Raw genomic sequence first — 17,143 nt, forward strand, 5'->3', positions numbered from 1 at the left:
ATACTGAGTTCAGAAAGGGAATTCCGGGCGCCCCCGGCGCTGACTGTATGTAGTGAGGGTTTGTGAGCCCATAGACTAGGCCTAGTGTTCTTTGATGCTTTCCTTTGGTCTGAGCCCTGATTATGAGGTAGGTGGAACGGGAGAGGAATCTTGGCCTTCACGTGGCTGCTTTCTTACTAGCCTGCTCCTAACGAGTGGGTAGCCCAGAGGGGAAGGGCGTTGGCTCTTTCTGGTGGCTCCTGTCCCCACCCTTGCATGTTCCTCCTCTCTTCTTCCCACAGATCATCCAGCGTATCACATGGGTGAGCCCACCCGCCATCACACTGGAATGGAAGAGGAAGGTGGCCCAGGAAGCCATCGAGAGCCTCAGTGCCTCTAAATTGGCCAAGAGCATTTGCAGCCAGTTCCGGACCCGACTCAACAGTTCTCACGAGGCTTTTGCAGCCTCCTTGCGGCAGGTGCGTATGTCGGAAGAGAGAGAAGAGCCTTATCTGTCGAGCAATATTTTGCCCACTGCTCTGCGTGTCATTTTTCTAAGATCATCAGTGTATCTTCTTCCTGTATGTTAAAGGATAATATCATGTTTTAGGAAGTTTCATCAGTACATTTCTCACGTGGAGATTTTTCTAACTCTTGGGAACAGGAAGGGAACTCAGTTAATTTCTCCCCATTTCACTGAGTGAGGAATGAAAATCAAGGGGTAGGAATTTTATTTATTTAGTATTTTAGAAATGAGTCACAGAGGAGGACGACTTTGTAACTTTCACACTGGTTCATAGTTATGTGACGTGCTTGTCCCCTCAGAGTGTGCGTGTGTGTGTGTGCGCGTGCACGCGTGCACACGTGCACATGTGTGTACGTGTGTATAGAGGGGAGGGTGTGGAGATGGCGCATCCAGGAGGCAAAGTGGTTATTTATTGAGAGCTCACTGTATGCCAGTGTCGGAGCCGTGTTCTGCCCAGCTTGTGTAACTCTCTCAGTTGTCCTCAGCAGGTAGATATTATTGTCCCCATATAATAGGTGAGGAAGCCAAACTAGGGACTTGGAAAGTCACGTGTCTTCTTTCTGTTTCTCTTCCAGCTAGAAGCTGGCCACTCAGGTCGGTTGGAGAAAACAGAAGATCTCTGGTTGAAGGTTCGCAAGGATCATGCCCCCCGCCTGGCTCGCCTTTCTCTGGAAAGCCGTTCTTTACAGGATGTCTTGCTACATCGTGAGTCCCTGTCTTTCCCAAGTAAATTGGGTGAAGTTTCTGGATACCTGGCGTTCGCATGTTCTACCTCTAGCGCTGCTTCCTTGCAAAGCTACCTAAGCACCCACTGATGTGTTTTTGAAACCTAAAGTCTGTTTGGTCCCACTATTTGTTACAGAATCCATTTCTTTTTTTTTTTAATTTTTTTTTTTTAACGTTTATTTTTGAGACAGAGAGAGACAGAGCATGAATGGGGGAGGGTCAGAGAGAGAGGAAGACACAGAATCCGAAACAGGCTCCAGGCTCTGAGCGGTCAGCACAGAGTCCGACGCGGGGCTCGAACTCACGGACCGCGAGATTGTGACCTGAGCCGAAGTTGGACACTTAACTGACTGAGCCACCCAGGCGCCCCTGGTCCCGCTATTTGTATAGTTCAAGTGACATGACAGGTTTATTTAAATCAAACCAGTTGGGGGCACCTAGGTGGCTCAGTCAGTTAAGTGTCCAGCTTCAGCTCAGGTCATGATCTTGTGGTTCATTGGTTCAAGCCTCGCGTTAGACTCTGTGCTGACAGCTCAGAGCCTGGAGCCTGCTTCAGATCCTGTGTCTCCCTCTCTCTGTGCCCCTCTCCCCCTTTCAAAATAAATAAACAAAAAAAATAAATAAATCAGACCAGTTAGGGTACTTTCTACTAGTTTCCAGTACTGTCAGAATTACAACTTCCTACTTTTAGGTCTGTGTCTAAGAATCCTTTTTTTTTTTCCTTTTTTCTTAAACAAGATATATATTTTCTTCATAGGCAGTCTTTAAGGTTTTATTTTTAAGTAATCTCTACACTCAACGTGGGGCTCGAACCCACAACCCCAAGAGCAAGAGTCACACGCTCCACTGACCGAGCCGGCCAGGGACCGCACACATCCAAGAATCTTAGGGAGGATGGGGCGCCTGGGTGGCTCAGTCGGGTAAGCGGCCGACTTCGGCTCAGGTCATGATCTCATGGTCTGTGAGTTCGAGCCCCGCGTCGGGCTCTGTGCTGACAACTCAGAGACTGGAGCCTGTTTCGGATTCTGTGTCTCCCTCTCTCTGACCCTCCCCCGTTCATGCTCTGTCTCTCTCTGTCTCAAAAATAAATAAACGTTAAAAAAACTTAAAAAAAAAAAAAAAAAAGAGTCTTAGGGAGGTTGGCCAGCAGGCTCCCATTCCTCCTGCCTCATCCCTGTCTCCGTATTTCATAGGTAAACCTAAACTGGGTCAGGAACTGGGCCGGGGCCAGTACGGTGTGGTGTACCTGTGTGACAACTGGGGAGGACACTTCCCGTGTGCCCTCAAGTCGGTCGTCCCTCCGGATGAGAAGCACTGGAATGACCTGGCTTTGGAGTTTCACTACATGAGGTGGGTTCTCCTGTCGTTCATCCCTGTGGGAAAAGATCCAGAGAAGAAGCCAGAAGCCGACACGACTTTTGTACCAAGAGCTGCAGCGTCCCTGATCTCTCCATTCCTGTGCCCCAGGGTGTCGTGGACAGTATTTCTGGGTTTGTTCCAGTCACGTGCTCTCTGCCAGGCCTTCAGTGGCTTTGCTTGCCCTCTCCCCGCCATCCTGATTTCTCAGACTCCGTCTCCCGTTGGACTTCTTCCTTAGTCCTTGCGGCCTGTCCGTCTCTAGATTCTGTGACGCTTCATCCTCACTGGAGGCCGTTGTCTTTCCCTTTCCTCTGTACCGAGGGCCGTTCCCCCTGGACCTGGACTGAGGGTGGTCTCCGGGGTATCCCTTCCCACGTGGCGGCACGCTGTGCAGGGTGAGACCGGAGCACGGCAGCCGCGGCCTCTCTCGTTCCCACCAGGTCTCTGCCGAAGCACGAGCGCTTGGTGGACCTCCACGGCTCAGTCATCGACTACGGCTACGGCGGCGGCTCCAGCATCGCCGTGCTGCTCATCATGGAGAGGCTGCACCGGGACCTCTACACTGGGCTGAAGGTGAGGCGGGGCGAGGGCGTGACCGCGCAGCCGGAGCCACGGGGTCCTCCCCGGCCTGTCATCCCTCCTTGTCTGTCCGGACCTTCTAGCTTTCACGAGACGTTGTTGGAATAATCAAGCTTGATTACCCCAATCCAGAAAAACCTCACAGACTTCTCAGAGTCTGATTTTCGGCCCAGAATGCTGCCAGTTCGCCACCGTCACCTCTGGTGATGGTGGTACAAACCTAGACTACGCGGAGGAGCAGAAAAGCGTCCTATAACTTTGCTGTTCTTCCTCCTTTTTTCGCTCTCGAGGGATGAGCCAATTTTTGTCGTTTAACCAGCCAGTATTTATCAGTGACTCCTTTTTGTCCAAGAGCCTGTATTAAGCACCAGAAGGGGATATCAGGAAGTGCGATTGCCAGGGGCCCCCGGCTGGCTCGGCCAGTGGTGCGTGTGACTCTTGATCTCGGGGTCAGGAGTTAAGCCCCGCTTCAGGTGGAGAGCTCACTTGAAAAAAAAAAAAAGTCTAATTGTCAGAAGCTTCTAAGAGACTTGTAGTCAGTGAGTATGTCATGAGGATTTGAGTTTGGTAAATATACCTTGATGGGTAAAATTTGGTAGAAGGAAGAGGCCACACTAGGGGGAAGGAGGAACGTAATGCCCTCCACCTGAAGGACACTGGTCGTGTTGGAGCAGCCGTCTGGGACTAGGGGAGCGTGATGTGCAAAGACATGTTGAGAACAAATTGTAGAACACCAGAATTAAGAATTTCCACACAGGGGCGCCTGGGTGGCTCAGTTGGTTGAGCGGCCGACTTCAGCTCAGGTCACGATCTCACGGTTCGTGGGTTTGAGCCCCGCGTCGGGCTCTGTGCTGACAGCTCAGAGTCCGGAGCCTGTTTCAGATTCTGTGTCTCCGTCTGTCTATGCCCCTCCCCCACTCATGCTCTGTCTCCCTCTGTCTCAAAAATAAATAAACATTAAAAAAAATTTTTTTTTTTAAAAAGAATTTCCATAGAATTCAAATCGCAGTCTAGACCCTGAAAAGCTGTTGAAAGATTTTGAGCGAAGAGGAGATACGGTCAGTCGGATGCTCAGTTTCCCTCGCCCAAAGCAGCAAGGGAAGTAGAGACGCCCGTTTCTCTGGTCCCTACACTGGGGCTCAGTGGGGCTGGGGGAAGCTAACCCTAGCACATGTGGGTAGGTCCCTTCTCACAGATGCCTCTCATGCCAGTTTATGCGGACGCTTCCGGATATAAGACCGGAATCGCTAGAAATCATTGCAGGAGCCGTGGAAACTCAATAGGGTCGAGAAAATGACTCTCCCGGTGGCTCTCCCTCTTCATTTCAGAGGAGTTAAGCTCAGCACTGTCTGATGCTTTCCCACAAGAGGGCTAGAAAACTGAATCTCAGCTTCTGGATGAGTGATGTAATGTCCTCTGGAATTCAGGAGACCCTAAGTTGGAGGCCCGGTACAAGTAAGATGTGTGAGTTTGATATTTGAATCTGTAAAGCCAAACCTGGGCCAATGAGGCTTACAATGCAGCGGAGGTCATTCTGCCTGAGAAACCTAGAAATACCTTTTTCGTAAAAAATATGTTTTTATTTTCTTACTTAAAAATATTTTTAAGTCATCTCTCTGCCGAACGTGGGGCTCAAACTCACGACCCCGAGACCAGCAGTCACGTGCTCTGCTGACCTAGCCAGCCATGCACCCTGAGACCCGGAAGTACTCTGGGTCTCAAGGGCACTTCCAGAGTTTGTTGGGGGTAGGGGATGGAAATGAACTCATGCGTTCAGTTGTTGGACTGTGCCTCTTGTAGTCCTGTTTGGGGCAACCCCTCAGCCTCCTCCTCCTAACTTCTTTCCTCTTGCCTTCTTCCCATCTACTCTCTGCGCTTGTCCTGTGTGCCCTAGTGCAGGCCGACTCTCAGTGCCCCGCAGAAGGAACTCTTAGTTGGTTTAAGCAAGTTGGACTGAGGAGTTGTCTTGTTAGTGACACGTGAGCCCTTTTGTCTCCCCAAGGCTGGGCTGACGCTGGAGACACGTCTACAGATAGCACTAGATGTGGTGGAAGGAATCCGCTTCCTGCACAGCCAGGGACTTGTCCACCGTGATATCAAGCTAAAAAATGTCCTGGTGAGTAGAGCTGTTTCCCCGAGATAACGCCCTGCCTCCGTGGGTTAAGTGACCTTGGGAGGGTCCGCATGAATGTGAGTTTGATCATAGGAAGAGGCTGCCGGAAGAACAGTGGATTGATGGGATCTCAGACATAATGCTTGGGGAGCGTGAAGCCGCATCATAGACTGAGCGTACGTTGCTTAAGGCTTTTCCTCCGAACACTGTTGAAAAACTTCAAACTTACAGAAGAGAAAAGAGTGGTACAACGACCACATATGGTTCACCTGGATTCATATTCTCTTTCTCCTGGGTTAGTCTCTCTCTGTTCCTCAGTCTCGCACACACGTACGCACACTCTTTGTTCAAGTATATGAAAGTAAGTTGCAGATAACACGTTCCTAAGTACTTGAGCTTGTATCTCCTAAAAAGGACATTCTTCTGTGTAATTAAAATGCCATTATCACATCAAAGAAATTTAACATTGGTATAATACTGTTAGTTAACATGCAGTCTATATTAACATTTCCCAGTTGTCCTAAATACGTTTAGTTACCCGAATACGGTCATTTGTTTGTGTGTTTGATCCAGGGTTCACTCCAAGGGTCGTATGGCGTACTTTGTTGTCATGTTTTTTATCCTCCTTTAATCTGGAATAGTCTTTCTGCTCTTTTGTGCTTTTGTGACGATGTGTTCGAGGCTTCCAGGTCTTGTTATTGCTTAGGGTTTGATCACAGGTGCTGGATGAGGGCTGAGATGGGTAAATGCACCTTAAAGGTAAGGTGGTCATGTTCCGTTATCTCAATTGTAGAGACTCCTCTGACATATTCTCTTGACACTGTGTTGCATTATCATTGAGGTGTTTCTGGCAACAGGTACATACAGAGAGATGACAGCAGTTTGGGGGGAAGGGAAAGATCGTCCTAAAATCATAGGCCGAAACCTAAGAGGCTTATCTGTAGTCAAATGAGACGTAGATTTATTCTCTTGGGTCTTTGGGAAAGGAAACTGCAGGGAATTCAGGAAACTCTCCTCAGCTCACCAGAGGACCTCAGCCTTCTTACTTAGCAACTTTCTGCCCTGGGGTCTGGAGGTCAGAGAAGAATAATCAGGAACCAAAATCCTTTCCTCCGTGTCCTTCGCTTATTCATTCTTCCTAGACTTACTAAGTTCCTGCTATGTGCCAGGCAGTGTGCTAAGCGCTAGGTATACAAAGACGAAAAAGGCAGCCCCTGCCCTTAGGTTGCTTACAGTCTGGGGGGAAGATGGGAATGGGAACGAGTCTGGAGACAGGGAGGCGGGAAGCAGGATTGAGGAAGCGCTACTGGGAAGTAGACACCCGCTTCAGAGCTTGAGTGTGCCCCTGAGCTTGAGTGTGCCCCTGAGCGTTACGTGCAGGGTCAGACGCAGGCTGACTCTTGCCCTGCTTTGTTGGCAGCTGGACAAGCAGAACCGTGCCAAGATCACTGACTTAGGGTTCTGCAAGCCAGAGGCCATGATGTCAGGCAGCATTGTGGGGACACCAATCCATATGGCCCCTGAACTTTTCACAGGTAAGCTGCAGGGCGGGAGTGGGCCTCAGCAGGGCTCCATGCTTTAATGAGTTCTACCTCTTGCTTAAGTAGTATCCACAAGTACTACCGGCCGGTCTGGGGCGGGCAAGGGAGAGCCAGGGGAGGGGAAACCTAAAGACAGGTAGGGGGAAGGTGAGGAGGTGAAGGGGTGAGAAGGAGAAGTGTAACTAGGAGTCACCGAGTCTGCTTTTGGACGTTTCTCTGGGCTATTCGTGCCGCGGTTGCCATAATCAACCAGTTAGTTGATCATAAAGTCCTGATTGAATAACTTCTGTACATCAGGAGTTGGCCCTGATCATCAATGAACTCGCTGATGACAGAGATCTATTAAGAGAGGTTAAATAATTAGGAAGCAGCATCAGACTGTGTGACCAGGTGCTAAATCGGGTGCTACATGATGTGATGCTGGTGTTCAGACAGGTGGTAAGTGAAGGTTGAAATGTTTGACAGTTTTATGGTATGAGATTTGGGGTAGGACTTGAGTCAAGTCCGGAAAAATTGGTATGTGGGCAGGGCATTGCTATTAAGCATGTTCTTGGAGCTAGGCAGTGCGAGTACGGTTTTTCATATATTTTGTTCCATTTAATCCTCACAGCAAGTCTGTGCTGCCGCTGATGCATTTTTGTGCCCGTGTCACGGGTAAAGTTAAGTCCAGACTGGTGAACATCAGAAAGCCACCCCACAATGCTGAGCTAGAAATGATGGAGCTGGGATTGGAATCTAGGTCTTTCTGGCTCTAGAATCTAACCAGGTGTCTGGAAGGAGAGAACATTCTGGAGGCTGGGGAAAGGGAAGTATGAGGAAAATTGCCTGACAGGGGACAAATCCCTGTGGGGAGTAAAAGCAAACAAGGTTGGAGATGAAACACACCGAGCTTGAAATCCACACCGAGGAAGAAAGTCTCGTTGTGGAAGAAATATTGGAACTTGAGCTTTTGGGGCGCCCACGTGGCTCAGTCTGTTAGGCGTCTGACCTAGGCTCAGGTCATGACCTCACGATTTGTGAGTTCAAGCCCCACGTAGGACTCTCTGCTGTCAGCACAAAGCCTGCTTTGGATCCTCTGTCCCTCTTCTCTCTTCCCCTCCCCACTTGCTCTCTCTCTCTCTGTCTCTCTCAAAAATAATTCTAGGGGCGCCTGGGTGGCGCAGTCGGTTAAGCGTCCGACTTCAGCTAGGTCACGATCTCGCGGTCCGTGAGTTCGAGCCCCGCGTCGGGCTCTGGGCTGATGGCTCAGAGCCTGGAGCCTGTTTCCGGTCCTGTGTCTCCCTCTCTCTCTGCCCCTCCCCCATTCATGCTCTGTCTCTCTCTGTCCCAAAAATAAATAAACGTTGAAAAAAAAAAATTAAAAAAAAAAAAAATTCTAAAAATTTGAAAAAAAGAACTGTGCAGGCGGGGGATGAGGACACGTTCACGGAAGGTCAGCTTAGCAGCGGAAGGTGGAGGGGCTTTGCGGGGCGAGAACCAAGGCAGGCAGACCAGGGGTTTGGGTCTCCAGGATCAGGCTGGTAGCAGCACGGACACAAAAAAGCCGTGCCGGATTCAGGATCGGTTCACGGGAGGAACGGGTGGGATTTTGTGGTTAACTAGGTGTCGATGGTGAACAGCAAAGGATGACCAGACGAGGACTCGAGAGTTTGAGCCTGAGGGGTTGGCGGGGGAAGGGGTCGTGTCCGTGCCAGGGAAGAGGGGACGGTCCCGGCAGCCCCTTCATCAGCGTGGGGAAGAGTTGAAATGAGCCGTGTATGTGGCCTGCTCTCGTTGGCCTCACACACAGGTCCGGCCCCGGCCCTTCCCTGAGTGATGTGCGTGAGGGCGGGGGTGAGCGGGACCCACGGTGGACTCAGCATACAGTCGTTTTCTTTCTCGAAATTCACTTCTTGGAACATTTCTCTCCCCGCCCCCCCCCATGGTTGTTTTCTTTTGGCTGCTTGGTATTTCACTTCCCTTGATTCTCTGCAGTCCATCCAGTTGCTGTCAGAAGAATCTTTCTAAAATAGGTTCTTCGTGTCACCTCCTGCCCTAAAACCTAAAGGACCTCATGCTGCCCATTGAATCCAGACTTTTCTGTCTTTTAAAAATCTTTATATTCTGAGGTGCCTGGGTGGCTTAGTCGGTTACATGTCCAATTCTTGATTTAGGCTCAGGTCATGATCTCATGAGTTCGAGCCCTACATTGGGCTCTGTGCTGACAGTGCGGAGCCTGCTTGGGATTCTCTCTCTCTCTCTCTCTCTCTCTCTCTCTCTCTTTCTCTGCTCCTCTCCCTTCTCTCTCTCTCTCCCAGAAAGAAAAAAATAAACTAAAAAAATCTTTACATTCTAAGGGCGCCTGGGCGGCTCAGTTGGTTAAGCGTCCTGACTCTCTTGATTTCAGCTCAGGTCATGATCTCACAGTTCGTGAGTTTGAGCCCCCGCATCAGGCTCCTGCATGCCTGCTTGGGACTCTGTCTCTCTCTCTGCCCCTCCCCACCACCCCCCCTCAAAAATAAATTAATTATTTTTAAAAAATTTAAAAGTCTTTACATCCTGGTTCCAATCTGCTCACCCACCTGTGTTTCCCAAGCTTATTTCCCCAATCCGACCCGTCAGGATGGGTCTTCTTGGCTGTTCAATCAAAATCAGAGGCCTGTCCTCCTTCTCCTCTGTCAGGCTCTGGTCTTGGCCATCCTGGTGTCTCGCATCGCCCTTCCTGTGCTGTGGTTTTGGGTAGAAGATGGGCGTTGTCAGCGGTCCTGCCTACCGGGGTTGCTGTGGGAGATCATGGCTGTTAAAAGCTTTAGACAAAAAGGCGTGATGACCTCTGCAGACCCAGTTATAGGGGCACAGCTGATCTCTCGCCCCGGCTCACTGCCGTCGCCCTTTCTTGCTGTAGGGAAATACGACAACTCCGTCGATGTCTACGCCTTTGGCATCCTCTTCTGGTATATCTGCTCGGGCTCTGTCAAGCTCCCCGAAGCATTTGAGAGGTGTGCCAGCAAAGACCATCTCTGGAACAATGTGCGAAGAGGTAAGAGCCACAAGCCCTACCCTGTCCCGACCCCGCCCCGGCCCCCATCAAGGGGAGACTGAGACCAGGCCCTGCAGCCGGGCCTCCTGTCACCCGCTCCGGCCGTCGCACCGCAGGGCCACGTACCGTCAGGGAATCCGGGGAAGACACCGAGGTCGCCCCTTTGCTTTCAGGTAGCATTGCGCTGAACCGTGTCAAGGCTTTTTTTCTTTAAAATTTCCAATTCTTCTACTTCCTATGCCAGTGCGTTCCAGTGTTCTGTCACCGTTACTGTCAGGTTCTAACCTAGGTGTCTGCAGTCGAAGCCAGAACTCCTGAGCCCCACGTGGGCCACCGGTCTGCGAGCCGGTCAGGCCTCGTGGTGGCACTGGCCCCGTCGCTGACTCTGGTCTTCTTTCCACGCGCCCGTCTCCAGGGGCCCGGCCGGAGCGTCTGCCCGTGTTCGACGAGGAGTGCTGGCAGCTGATGGAGGCCTGCTGGGACGGCGACCCTTCCCAGAGGCCCCTCCTGGGCATCGTGCAGCCCATGCTTCGGGGCATCATGGACCGGCTGTGCGCGTCCGCTTCGGAGCAGCCGAACCGGGGACTGGATGACTCTACTTGAAAGCAAAGACCTTTCTCTTTTACTCTGTTTCTTCCCTTCCCCTCACCTGTTGGCCGCGGGAAGAATTGGACGTCTATTCAGAGAGCTCCCGAGGGAACTGCTGCCCGCTGGGCAACTTGAGACCTTCCCAGGCAGAGGCACCTGCCAGGTAGCGAGGAGCTCGCCGGCCGTCGGGGTGCGTTTAGCGGCTCGCCGATGCCCCACACTATCCCGTCCGCACAAGATCGTGTGGGACACGTAAACACTGAAGAATGCAACGTTCCAGCCCCAGAACTGAAAAGGAGGCAAATGTCAACATCGTCTGCTCACTGTATGTTGCTAAGACAAGTGGGGCACTGTGGTGGCGATAGTACTAAAAATTAGAATTTTTGTAATTTCGGCTCTAGCTAGGAATAGTTTGGTTCTATCCAGTCGTCAGGACCCCTGGAAAATATGAACTTAGTTCTGGGATTGTAAGAACATCGGAACAAAAAAATAACTTCCCGCTACCTGCAGCCGGAGACCTCAGGTCGCAGCAGCCCGAGGCCCCGGTGAGGGAGCTAGAAACGGAGCTGTCTGCTCCTTATGGTGCCAGCGTGTTTACATTGATGGGACCGAATATCCCTGACTTCTGGGGGAGGCTTTCATGGGTTACGTCACCAAGAGGCCGCATAAAGGCAAAAAAAAATGTGTGTGTATGCATATGTGTATATATACATGTGCGATTGGATTTTGAGTTACTGGCAACCCCAGGACCCAATCTCTTTTTCTTCCCTTCATTCTTGACTTTTTCTCCCCCCCTTTGGGTTTCAACATGGGGAAGGTCCAGTTAACATGGTACCTGGGGATGAGTGTCTGAGTAACATTGACCCATGTGGAGTATCTGGTGAGACCTGAGAAGGGGCAGTGATCTGGAAGCCGTGAACTTCCACGCAAACCTACTAGAAAGATACCACATTGTTTCTAAAACTTAAAAGAATCAAAAACTCTCGTTTTTGTGTTTGAACCTAACACACTTAAGGTTTTAAACTTGGGTCAGTGAGCTTTTTCACCAAGATCTCTTTCGCAATTCGTCCCTTCTTTTTACCTTGTTTTGAATACAAGGCAAGAAGACAAGCACCAGATGAAAAAGAAGAATGCTCTTTGTAGCTCTGTGTGTGCTCCTCGCCCTGTGTGTTAGCCTCTGGGGCGGTTCCCCCCCCTTGCAGTTGGGACACACACAGTGTGAGCATTTGTCAGGAGGTGTACACAGTAAGAAATTCTGAAGGGGAACAATTTAAATATCAGTGCCTCTCAGATCTTGACTTCGAGCCTCTCTCCACCAAAATGGTCCTCTAGATTTAGAAAACCAGGCGGATGAAGGAAGAGGCAGTGGAGGTGAGGAGCCTCTGTCGCATCTGCCTAGTCCCCAAGCACTGTGGTCTGTCCCTTGTGCCTGACCTCCAGCTCTGTGAAGCAGGTCCCTGAGTAGATGTGTAAGAAAATGGGCGGACTTGCTGCTGGAATTTTGTAGGGTTGTTTCCGAGAGAATGACCATCTCTTAAACATTAACGGAGTAGAAATGGAATCTAAAGTTCAGTTTTAACTCTTTGGCTATCCCGAGCTCGGATTATGATACGTTTGAGCACAGTAACCCTCTAAGCACTTGGAGCCCTTCAGAAACTCCACATAGTGCTAAAAACTTTTCTACTTGCAAACGATAAAGTGAGACACCCAGTATCTTTGGGTTCTGTGAGCGCCAGCCTTGTGTTGGTAGAACGTTCGGTAGGTCTCTTAACACCTATGTATAGCTTTACTTCTTCAAATCATCACTCCGTTCTTGTCACGTTAACTCGTTTGTCCTTCTGGAAACAATGATGGGGCTTCCAGGAAGCCAGATTTCAAGCTTAAAAAGGAGAGGTGAGTAGTGTCTACCTGCCAGAAAAACAGTCTCAGTGTCTGTTCTGTATGAGATTTCATAAAGGACTTCTGTGCTTCCCTTTTGCAGCCGGTCTTCCTTTACTCTAGCTGGGATCAGGAATCTGCTTCCATGAAGTCCCATTCCTAACATTCTTCCGAAGTCTTAGTTCCCACCCCCATTCACGGGGAGGGAGGGTCGCTTGTCCTCCACCCAGTGTCCCTTGTCAGCTCTCAGACACCAGTTTCCTAGCAGATTTTTTGCCTGAGTGAGGAAGAAGGAGGATGGGAGGGACCAGTGCTAAGTAAGACGGTAGTTGTGTTAACAATTCATTAAAAAAAAAAAAAAAAAGTATTCTGAGGAAAGGTGCAAAATATTCCTGAAAATCTCCAGGCGAGCCAAAGTCCACATATAGATATTTGGAGGTGTTATTTAAACACTCAGCAGGCTGAGTGCAGGAGTGCCTATATATAACACGCTGCATACTTTGCTTTTGTTTTATAACATTGTCCGCTAATTTCGGATCCTTTGTTCCTTGGCACCCGTTGTTACTACGGTGATGGGATGCCATGAAATGTACTGTACTGTATATTACTTGGGAAGACACTAGGTATTCAAAGAAGTCTGGGGGGCACTTGGGCTATAGAGGGCTCGACAAGACCAAAGTCCTAAAGATTTTCCCTCCTAGATTTGGTTGTATGTGCTCCCGAGCGGTGAGGTGAGATCGTGGCTGGGGAGGAGGAAGGACGGGATGGAAGAATGACCCTCACTGTGTTCTGTCCTTCTAATCACTTCATCAGGGCGCTTTACCCCAGCCCGAAAATGATCACCTGGCCATTTTTAATGTGCTTGAAGTCCGGCCCCTTACGTGACTTCAGAACCGAGTGAGGGACCTTCTTGCAGAGCAATCAGAAAAATAGATGAAGCCCGGAGCCCCGGAGTGGCTGCCACTGTGCCCAGGGAGCTGGCAGCGAGGGCAGTCTGGCATGACTTGAGGAATGCTCGCCTGGGTGAGGTTTCCACAGGCACGCGGCTCGCGGGTTGAGCGAGCCTTCCACTTCTCTGGGAAAGAGGGCAGTGTTGGTTCTTTCCGGACCAAAGAGAATCACTTGTGACTCCATCAGTTTCAAGGGAACAGAGCCCAGACAGCAGCTTCTCCTGATTTTTTAACACTAAAGTTCAGGGAAATGTTGAAGGAAAGGCTATTATTAACTACGACAGATGGAAACGGGAACGGTAGAACTCTCCACCAGTCCCTGTCAGCATCTGGATGCATCTTTACCTGAGCTGCCAAAGAGGGGCCAGAAGTCTTTCCCTGATGAGAGAAGAGGTTGGCGTGGCAGGGCTCCAAAGTGATAACTGCACTGCATGACACTTTATTATTATTATTATTATTATTGTTATTGGCTTATTATTTAGCACTGAGAAGCCAGGAGGGATCAGTGATGACAGCAGCCCATGGGGAGTAGAGATTCCCTCTGGCCTTGCTCTGGAGAGAAGGCACGCCTGGTCTCCCATCTGGCTAACCAGGGAGACTCCAGCCAGAGTCCATACTGCTTCAGAGCGGGATAAATGGCCCTTGATGAGTCCTTTGCCAAAAGACTAGATGCTTCTTTGAGTTTTCAAAGCTTGATTTTTGGATTTGCTGGATCAAGTAACCCACTTTTTCTTTAAAACAACAACAAAAAAGTGGATTGCTCCTTCTAACTCCGGGGGGAGTGGTTAGGGCCAGTGCTGCGGCAAAGTGGATAAGGGGGGGGGGTAACCTTCAGAAACTTGTATCGCACTCTCCTTTGGGGGTTGCAAGTAGCACTACTGTTCTTAAAAGGGTTTTATGTTTAACTACATCTGCTTTGTTAACATCCAGTCCAGTTGAGAGGAGCGTAGAGACCATGTGAATACCTGGAGTTGGGGGAGGCCACCTGACTCGGAGGGTTGAAAAGAAAATTGGTCTGGATGGCTTGTTGTCTTTTACCTTTATGTAATATTTTTATTTGTTTCAAAAGGACTAATGTCTATTACAGTGTTAATAAAAGCATAACGTACTGAGTGTGTAGAATGAAAGTGCAATAACCAGAGGATGTTACGTTGGCCCAAACCCAGTCCTTCTCCTCTCCCTTCTTGTGCTGCCTCGATCCGGAACATGGCACACAGGACCGCGTTGTGTTTTTACAAGACGTGACTTTGGGTTAAATCTTTGTCCAGTGTAACTTTGAGTGGTCAGGTTTGGTTTTATAGAGTATCCTGTATACTTGTTGGGATGTACAGATACCACATGTGCTGTATAATAAAGATCACATTCACGTTTTAGTTGACATCTCCTTGGCTTTGTTTTCCCTTCCCTCCCCAGGTTAGGAAGACGCCCCCTATTCGTTCCGTTTCCACTGGGACCTCGGCAGTCAGAGGCCTTTCGGTGTGCCTTAGAGAGCGATGGAACGTCTTACTGCCCCACGCATGTTGCTCTGGACTTCTGGGTGCCTGGCATTATGGCTACCAGAGGGCGGGGCAGGCGGATGGGAGGTAGGACAGCAGAGAAGATGCAGGCGAAGTCGAGTGATAGCAATTCACTTTTCAGAGCCTCTTCCTGGATTCACAGCCTTTTCTCCAGCTTCTTTTCAGCACGAACTTGCAGCGCGCTGAGCCCAGGCATGGGCCTGGCTCCTCTTTATTTCACTGTGAGAGAACGGAATCTATATACTGGTGTTTCTGCATTTGGAATATTTGAATTTTCTTTTTAAAAGGTTAAAAAAAATTTTTTTAAGTTTATTTGAGAGAGAGCAAGAGGGAGAGAGAGTGTGGGAGGGGCAGAGAAAGAATGAGAGCGAGAGCGAGAGAGAGAGAGAGAGAATCCCAAGTAGGCTCCACGCTGCCAGTGCATAGCCTAACGTGGGACTTGAACCCATGAACCGTGAGATCATGGCCTGAGCCGAAACCAAGAGTCGGATGCTCAACCGACTGAACACACCCCCCCACCCCTGCCCAGGCGCCCCAGGATATTTGAATTTTTTATTTAGGCTCACCCCACTGTTCAGATCTGCTTACCCAATACACCCCATCATAGACCCCTAGCAGCTGAGTGGCACCACCTGTAGTCACCACGGAATGCCAGCCAGCAGCTTGCGGGTGTGTTTGGTGGGGTTTGGGGTTACCGGATTGCACTTGTGTGGCTGCGTCACTTTTTGCTACAACTGCCTGTGATGTGACAGCAACACGAGTTCGGCCAGGAGGTGGCAGCACACCCTAAAATACAGTTGACGTGTCTGTGATGGACTCTGGGTGCCAGGGTTGGAGCTGAAGTTCAATCTGGATGGTTCTCAGCCAGGCCCTACACAGTAGACGTTTCATGCAGATGAGCCTCTTAGGCTGAAGAAACTTTCCACCAGCTCCAGCCACCCTCACAGTAAATGCCTCCCATCTCATATGTACATACTCTCTGTTCTAGTATAAAGTTCAGCACGACTGAGTTTGCTTCACTTTTTCTCTTGCCATGATTACTCTGCAGAAAACAGCTTGTGTTTTGCGCATTTTTAGAGTGGGCGTGGTTTCCCAACAACACACCCCTCCTCAGGCTTTTTCCCTTGAGTAGGGCTACTGGGGTGGCCTTCCTGGCCCTGTGTTTGGGTGGAGTTCAGAGGGGAGGGAGGGGCCGCCAAGTTTCTGAACATTGTTAAATTCAATTTCACAATTTCTGCCTTCAGCAGGATCCCAAGGAGGCCACAAAGTAATAACTGAACAACCTCCTTTCAAGTGCAGTTATGATTGGCTCTGAACTGGTTGAGGCCTTTTAGGGCCCTCCTAGGGATGGGCTGTTCCTCACTATACCCTAAAGGTAGCATTTCAAATCAGTGGAAAACCAGACTATTTTATAAAACTGGCTATCCACTTGAGAAAAAAAAAAAAAAAAAAACACGCAAAAGAAAAAAAGATCTAAATGTAAAAAAAGAAAACTATAAAGGAACAAGTATTTCTATATGCTAGGCACTATTCTAAATGCTTTACATATATAAACTCACTTAATCCCCACCACCACAACCCCATTTTACTAATGAGAAAATTAAGGCACAGAGAGATTAACCAGGGTTATGCAACTGATAAATGCCAGAGCTGGGATTTGGACCTAAGGTCCAGCTACAGAATTTCTCCTTCTACAACTAACCCCTACACCATGGTGCCTCTGGGGGAAAATGCATGTAAATATGTTCATGTATAGTTTGGGGGCAGGGAGAACTTTCTTGAGTGTGATCAGGAAACTAGCAGCCATAAAGAAAAAACATAGAAATTATAAAGAATGTATATGCAGCCAAAGACACCAAAATCAAAATTTAAGATAAATCACTAATTTGGAGAGAATGATTGCAGTATATAACTGATAATCATTATGTTCATATTTTTTTTTTTTTTTGAGAATGCACAGGGGAGGGGCAGAGGGACAGGGCGAGAGAGAATCTTAAGCAGGCTCTACACTCAGTGCATAGCCTGATGTGGAGCTTGATCTCACAACTGTGAGATGATCTGAGCCAAAATCAATAGTTGGATGCTTAACTGAGCAAGCCACCCAGGCACCCGTAAAATGTTCATATTTCTAATACATGAAGAAATCAAGAAATAAAAAAAATCTACAAGCAAATTGACTAATGCATTTGTTATTACTGTCATTTAAAAATTTATTTTGTGTGTGTGTGTTTATTTTTGAGAGAGAGGGAGAGAGGGGAGGGGAGGGGTAGAGAGAAAGGGAGACAGAGGAGCCAAAGCAGGCTCTGAGCTGTCAACACAGAGCCTGACACGGGGCTTGAACTCACAAACCGTGAGATCCTGACCTGAG

At 49.2% G+C, this 17,143-nt stretch overlaps 1 protein-coding gene across 5 annotated transcripts in view; it reads left to right on the top strand.

The window, feature by feature from the left end:
- DSTYK (dual serine/threonine and tyrosine protein kinase) overlaps positions 1-15,100 on the top strand; it is a 50,484-nt gene extending 35,384 nt beyond the window's left edge. The window contains exons 6-14 of one of the 5 annotated variants that reach the window (XR_006961553.1): positions 282-458; positions 1,081-1,210; positions 2,425-2,581; positions 3,031-3,163; positions 5,172-5,285; positions 6,703-6,817; positions 9,708-9,842; positions 10,258-10,755; positions 14,672-15,100. Coding sequence is in view for 3 of the 5 variants with exons in the window: in XM_047076628.1 (XP_046932584.1) it covers positions 282-458; positions 1,081-1,210; positions 2,425-2,581; positions 3,031-3,163; positions 5,172-5,285; positions 6,703-6,817; positions 9,708-9,842; positions 10,258-10,445 (1,149 nt within the window). In the remaining 2 variants the exon portion in view is untranslated. The other 4 variants (XM_047076628.1, XR_006961554.1, XM_047076630.1 and 1 more) reach the window with 4 other exon arrangements.
- Positions 15,101-17,143: the final 2,043 nt, after the last annotated feature.

This window comes from Lynx rufus, unplaced genomic scaffold, assembly GCF_022079265.1.
Source record: "Lynx rufus isolate CCGP_SWC_20201006 ecotype Redwood Valley unplaced genomic scaffold, mLynRuf1.p SCAF_15, whole genome shotgun sequence".
Taxonomy (NCBI): Eukaryota; Metazoa; Chordata; class Mammalia; order Carnivora; family Felidae; genus Lynx; species Lynx rufus.